Source organism: Bactrocera latifrons, unplaced genomic scaffold, assembly GCF_001853355.1.
Source record: "Bactrocera latifrons isolate USDA-ARS-PBARC rearing strain unplaced genomic scaffold, ASM185335v1 scaffold_15, whole genome shotgun sequence".
Taxonomy (NCBI): domain Eukaryota; kingdom Metazoa; phylum Arthropoda; class Insecta; order Diptera; family Tephritidae; genus Bactrocera; species Bactrocera latifrons.
In genome coordinates, this window is record NW_017534963.1 from 278,192 (window position 1) to 285,735 (window position 7,544).

The following is a 7,544-nucleotide window of genomic DNA, read 5'->3' on the forward strand; positions in this document are numbered from 1 at the left end:
AAATTAAAAAAAAAAACACAAAAAATAAAAAAAAAACATGAAAAAATTTCCAAAAAAAATTGTATTCCGCGCCCATTTGTTTCACACACTCTCACGAGTTGCTCTGCAGCATCAAATTCAAACGAACAGTGATTAATGACATCCGTCAAACTCTTTGCCAAAATATGCCGTGCAACCGCCGTCTTCGTCGACAATTATAATTCGCTGCTGCGCTCACTCAATGTCTGCCGCGCTGCATTTGCTGTAATATATTCATTCACAAGCCACGTCCAGTCAGCTGTATGTAGCTTGCAGCAAATTGTTGCACATGCAGACACTTTCATGCGGCTAACTCGCTTGACTGCGCTCAATTTTATACGGCAACATTTTAATATTCATTGCTTATATTTAACCTGTTGCACTTCCTTCGTCACAGACAGCCACCGCAAAAGCCCCGTTAACAGTATATTTGTGTGTAGACGAGTATATGTTATAAGCTTTCTGCTACTGTCTTCAGTTAGCTAGCTGTCTAGCTATCATCCGCATCACCAGTCAACTGATTTAGCCATTTTACCGGTCTGACCTTTAATGCAATTATGCCCGCAGTTATTTTCTTTATTTCAGACAATAATTTGCCGTCCCTTCACTTGCTCACTCAATCACTCTCTTCTACCCGAAGGTGGCCTGAGTTTGCTGTCATTAAGTATTCATTGCCATTCATTGATAAATTCAAGCACTTTGTGCTTTTTGGACAGTTGGTGATTGACAAAGTTTACGATGTGGCTTGAGTAACTGTTTTATTGCTTTGCTGAGAAATTGGCAACTCGGCTGCATTGCACAATTTTTATTGTTATTATTTTTTTGTTTTTGTTTCTGTGAGTTCATTGATTTTTGTTATAAAAACTGTGTTTAATGTTGCAAGTACTGTTTCATTGCGAAATTTGCGCTTTTTTAGCTGATTTTAGGCACCACTCCCTTTCTTGAACAATTTATTTGAAGTAGCAATAACATATACATACATACAAATGTATATATTATACTTATATATATGGTTGTATATACAAGTATGTATGTAAAAGAAGAAAAATTTATTCAGCACAGACAGTTCCACTTCAATGTCACAGTTCTGTTAAGTAAGAGAACCAGTTCGATTTTTGAGTATTTTAGCTCATTCATAATGTTGACACTATGCCATTTTTATGGCTCAACTTAATGTTAATATATTTTTCTTTTTATTCAAAATTGAACTTTGGTTGTAGTGCTGCCTGGGCAAAATCCCATGCCAAATTTCATGAAAATATTTCGACAAACAAAAAAGTTTTCCATGCAAGGACTTAATTTTGACATTTCAGTTTGTATGGCAGATATAAGCTATAGTGGTCGTACCTACACCATTTGTTGAGGGAATTTAGCGCTGCCTTGGACAATTCTATATGCCCAATACCGTGAAGATAGCTGATCAAATAACAAAGTTTTCCGTACAAGGACTTGGTTTTGATAGGTTAGTTTGTATGGCGGCTATATGCTATAATAGTCCGAATCGAAAAAATATGATCGGAGATTCAAGACGTACCTTGGGCAAGAACCTATACCGAATTTCATCTAAATATTTTATCAAATAAAGAAGTTAATCATACAAGGACTCCAGTTTGCTCAAACAATTTGTTTGACAGATACATACAATAGTGATTGAATCTGAACTATTTCTTGGTAGATTATAGTGCCTGCTTGAACAATAACCTATACCGAATTTCGTCAAAATATCTTATCAAATAAAGCAGCTTTCCATACAAGGGGTCCATTTTGGTTGAACAGCTTGTATGATTGCTGCATGCTATAGTGGCATGATCTGAACGATTTGTTCGCAGATTATGTGGCTGTTTTCGACAACAATCCATGACAAATTTCTAGAAGATATCTTGTCAAATAAAAAAAAATCCAGACAAAAGCTTAATTCGGATTGTTTAGTTCGTATGGCAGCTCCATCTTAATCTTATAGTACCGCGATATCAGCGGTTCTATCAGCTGAGTATTTCGGGTATATACAGACAGACAGGCGGACATCGTTCAGCTCACCAAGCTGATGAGTTTTCTTTCTCTGGGTGTTACATAAGTTATAACAAGGTTAGAAGACTCTATTCAGGGTATGACAAAACGATAGTTTGGTTTGCTCTAACGTTTTGTAACTTGAGGTACTTGCCACCATCTGTTCTGCAGTCTTTTATCCAGAAAATGGCATAGTAAGAACGCACCTTACGATTGCTTTCATTTATTAAAGCGAATACAAATGAAAAAAGTACATACTTCATAGTAAAAAAAAATATAGTAAAAAAGAAATAAGAAAAAAATATCTAAGAAATAAAAAATCGAATAAAACAAAATAAAAACCCAAAAGAAAAGTAGCACAAAACTTCGCCAAACTCAAACACACCAAAATCGACAGTTTTGACATTAAGGGTTACACAAGCGCAAACGCAAGAAAGATAGCTGCGAAACTTTTTGCATAAAAATAAGTAAATTTCCAAGTTTTCGAACTTTTGCAGCTGCAGTAAAGTTGCCACAAAAAAGCAAACGCAAAAATAAAATAGGAGCGAGCATAGAGAAAGAATCACCGAGAGAAGTTGGAAGAACAAAAAAGATGCAAAGCTTCACAGCAAAAAGTTGGGGCAAAACTTTGGCAGCCAACATTTCAAATGCCAAACCGAAATGCTAGACACACACACAAACAACAACACACACAGACAAAGTTTTCGCACGAAAAGCAGAAAAATGCTACAGTCGTTGTTGTTGTTGTACAAGTTGTTTAAATTTTCTGCACTTTTGCTCCACTTTTGCGCAATTGCAACGAAATTTATACGTGTCCATATATGTGGCATGGACTCAGCATATTAATGCCACAATTGCGGTTGCTTGCCTGCAGGGGCTATTTTGTGGGGTCCTCCTTTTCTTTTCACTCCCATTTGCAAACAAAAAAGAGGCAAACAAGCGCTGCTGAGCACCTCTACTGCCGTAGACTTTGCTTATAAAGTCTTGCAACTTTTTTCTTCTTCTTTATTTGAGTCTTGTTGCAACATCTTACCTTTCAACTAAATACCTTATCTTAGCCTTCTTGGTATGCAAAGATATGTCTGTGTAGATGTTTGTGTGGACTTAATAAATATTTATGCTGCGGTCAGACGCCGGCCGCCGCCACCGACACAGTCGACGACGCAAACTACCCTCCGGCTATTTGCTGGCCAAGCGAAAACCAACACAAGCACAAAAATTGGACTCAAGCGCGTTGAGCTCCACGCCAAGCGTAACCGAAACTGAAACCGTATCATTAAACGGTTGCACTTTGGGGTTGGGAATGAGCTCCACCCTTCACAAGCGCGTGAAAACAAAAACGTAAAGAGTGGAGCGCTTCCCTGCTGCCTGGCGTGGTGGCGGCACCTCCGCTTCAAATTGCCTCGCTACCTGAAAAGCTGGCTCCTATTTAGACACGCCACTTTGCTTTTGAAATATTTTGCATATGTATGTAGTTGTGTATGCAAATATATATTTAGATTCATTTAGTTATTTATTTATTTAAGGTCTGCCGCCGGTTTTTTATGCATTCACGGCTTTGTATTTGAATTTTGTTTTACATAAATGCCTGAAGGGCGAAAAATTCTATACACAGACACAGCTTTTTGTGTACTGGTATGCGTGTGCATTTGTCGCAAGGCGTAAAAGTGTGGAAACTACGCTGCTTTTTGCTTTCACAAACTCATATCAGAACATATCTTTATATAAAGCAAGCCGTGCTATTTGCTACTTCATTCATTTATACCTCATAACGGTTGTTATGTAGGCGTAAAAGGCATTGAAATCATTTACCCTTAACAACTTGCTCACACACGCACCCACGTTTATATACATACATATGTATATGTATATGCTTATATACCATATATTACAATAAAGGTGTTGAAAGTTAAAGCTACGCTCGGCACATAAAACGAAAATTTCTAGGGTTTGTGCGCCTCTGTTTTCCATAGGATATACGCTTATAAATGCATATATGTACATATGTATAATACGTATATGTATATGAGCATCTACTTCTATAAAACTACATGCGCATTTATTTGTACACTTGAGCTTACTTCAGCACGCCATGTATGCGCCATTTTCTGTGCGTGGCACAAGGAGGTGCTGACAGCCCCTACAACATCGACAACCAACCACACATCCATAGTAGTGCAAACTCATTTAGAGGATCCACGTGCACAGTTTCGGCACTTTCAGCAACGAAAGAAACTTTAAACAATAATAACGGCTAATGAAAATAACTTATGAATGAAGACAACACTTTTACTCCAGACAAATTCATGAAATATGATTTTACTTTTTATATTTACAAGGTGTTTTCCAAAGTAAACAGGACTAAAAAAAACACAATAAATGTTTTTTTCGGAAAAATAAATTTATTTTGTTAAAAATATTTTTATTCTGCTTCAATACAGCTTTTTGTCGAATAAGGCCAAACCAGCCAGTATGCCGGTGCAAGCTTTTTGAATGACCTCTACGTCTGCATAAGGCTTTCCTTTTATGTGCAAATGCATCTTTCCGAAAAGAAAGACGTCGCACGGTGCAACATCTGGGGAATACGAGGAGTGGTTAATGGCTAAAATGTGATTTATGGTCAAATAATCGGTCCTTCTAATGTTTCATTCTGAGCAATTTTTGGTCGTCAGTCAATTTGTGCGGAACAAACTGTGCACACACCTTTCGTAAGCCCAAATATTCGGTCAAAATGCGATAAATCGATGCTTTGGAAATGTTCAATTCCATTTCCATGAATTTCAATGATGATTTCGGCCGATTTTTTTATGAATTCATGCACAGTTTCAATGGAATCTCCGTTGATCACGGATTTTGATTGGCCCACATGTTGATCGTCATTTGGGTCCTCACGACCACTTTGAAAACGTTGAAACCATTGGTGCACTCTGCTTCGGGTAGGCAATCAGTGCCATAAACTTGTTTCATCAATTAAAACTTTTTGGTGAAAGTTTTACCAATTACAAAACAAAATTTAATGTTGGCTCGTTGTTCGAAGCTCATTTTCGCAACGATAACACAAACATACTGACACTTACAACACAAAAGCTTCACTTATAATCGATGAAATGTCATGAAATTCTCACTGGATAATCGATAGAGATGCAGATTCTAACGCACCAGTCGACAAATAGATTTCGCCACCAGGGGACGCTAGATTCAAAAAATCCTATTTACTTTGGAACGCACCTTGTACATATGTATATAAGGACATATAAGGACGAATATGGCTTCTATCTAGGGCTAACTGTGTCAATTATAATCGATATACGAGTATATCAAAATAATGTTGGTAATGACTGCGAACACATCGTTCTGCAATATTATTATTATATTTAGGGGGGATTCCGCATAAACGAACGCTTTATGTTCTTCCTAAATCAGTAATTGTGCTTGGGTATGTTCCTTTTAAGTGACTAAAACTCAGAAAATGATATCCAAAAGAAGACCTTATCTTTGTAATTTTCAACTGTTAGAAATTTACTTTTCAATCCGCAACCTAAAAGCAGTTTCTCTCCCACGCTTTCTAATTGCCAAACAAAACATTCACTTAAATCCTTTTCCAAATGATTTAGCCAGCAAATTTACCGACTAAATATATCCTTCAACGCTAACTAAGTAGCAACAGCACCGCCTTGACCATTTAACAAATAATTTGGCTTTGGGGCAAATTAAACGTTTGTGCACTCCGCCCCAGCGACACTCCTGCCAACGCGTGCCATAGCTATGTTTCCACTAAGTACTCGTATGTGTTGCAAGCAAGCAAATATACATACATATGTATATGAAAGTGTGCGCTGGTGTTGCGTGCATGCAAAGCAATTATCAACATAAAATGTTGAAAAGGCGAACAAATGTTGCAACAAGCATGCAAATACACGCACACACGTACACTCGCAAAAACTTAACTGTACATACTTGATTGCTGGCGAACAACAAAAAGCAGAAGAACCAAAAAATTTGCGTACTTAATGGCAGCAAAGCAATAAAAAGCGATGAAAAGTGGAAGAATCATTGCAAGCGTCGCCGACAAGAAGATCACAACTGCTGCAGGTGGCTGGTGGCCATTAAGTGTTTAGTGAGGCGCACTTGGAGGCTGCTTTAATTGGTGGTGTGCGGCGCATGCGTGCGTTCAAAGTCAAAAGCTGCACGGTTGTTTCTTATGTTGTTGTTTTTGTTTTTATCACTTGTTGTTCTTGTTGGTGAATAGTGTTAATGATGTTGTTTTGGCATCGCAACATTTGCGCATTTTACTGCTCAACTACTTTTTGCGCTGTTGTTGTTGTCGTTGTTGTTTTCACTTTTTACGCTCGTGTGTGAATTTCAGCTAAGCTCACCACTAGTTTTTGTTTGCATTGTTCGGGTCCACCAGCGCACAAGCGCTTGTATGTTTGCTCTTCTACACACATGTATACAATTATATATGTACATATGTGCGTGCGTGTGTTTGTGTGACTTTGTTTGACTGTTTGTGCATGGCGTTGCATGCGGAATTAGTTGAATTGCGCAAACTTAATGAGTTTAGGTGCTAAATTTGCCCCCAAAACGTAAAACGGATTTTAAATGTTCACTCGCCTCACTTATTTCACACAAACACACAACTGTACACGCACACACCCAAATGCACATCGGCGCACTTTTAAATGGCGCTGCATGAGAATCTTCTGTTAATAGTTTGTTGAATTCAACTGCTTGTGGGCGGCGGAGAGGGAGCGGAGCATGCTGGCATTCATTCACACATTTGTTAAGCACACACACATGTGTATGTATGCGTGTAAGTAAGGCAACAGCAAACTTTGCACAATCAACGTCATTCAACTGAATAGTCTGGCATTTAAATGTTTTTGAGTGCAAAATTTCATTAAAGATTTATGATTTAAGGCAAAAGATTTAAGCATTTAAAGCTATTAACGAAAATTGCTTGCTCAAGTGAGAAATAAATATAGACAAGTAGATATGTGAGAAGAATATATAATATTTCACTATTCGCAATTTCTAAATATTTAAAATACATAAACTAAGAAACATAATTTTAAGAAGAAAAAAAAAAAAAATAACAGTATTTTTTCACCATTCTCAGCTCTTTAGTGCTATTATTTGAAATTTATTTTAAAACATTATCTAACATTTTGTGATTTTATGCTCTCTTTGCAGGACGCAGTGAACCGCCCGTTGGTGTTGGTGATCCGTGTGCGGGTTGCAATAAACCAATCTTAGATAAATTTTTATTAAATGTCCTTGAACGCGGATGGCATGCATCCTGCGTACGCTGCTGTGAATGCCTTCAACCGTTAACGGAAAAATGCTTTAGTAGAGAATCGAAATTATATTGTAGGAATGATTTTTTTAGGTGAGTAAGCAATTGAAAAATATGCGCTTAAAAAAAATGTATAAAAAAAGAAATATTGTATATTGAGCACATTTTAAATTCATTCAGACATAAATAACATATTAATCTGAAACCATGGCAACAAAAAAAA

The 7,544-nt window shown here is 37.2% G+C and overlaps 1 protein-coding gene across 2 annotated transcripts in view; it reads left to right on the forward strand.

The window, feature by feature from the left end:
- Positions 1-7,544, forward strand: part of LOC108965867 (LIM/homeobox protein Lhx1) — a 154,305-nt gene that overhangs the window by 35,607 nt on the left and 111,154 nt on the right. For both annotated transcript variants that reach the window (XM_018928536.1, XM_018928537.1), the window contains exon 2: positions 7,219-7,414. In XM_018928536.1, the coding sequence (XP_018784081.1) occupies positions 7,219-7,414 (196 nt within the window). The remainder of the gene's footprint in view (positions 1-7,218; positions 7,415-7,544) is intronic.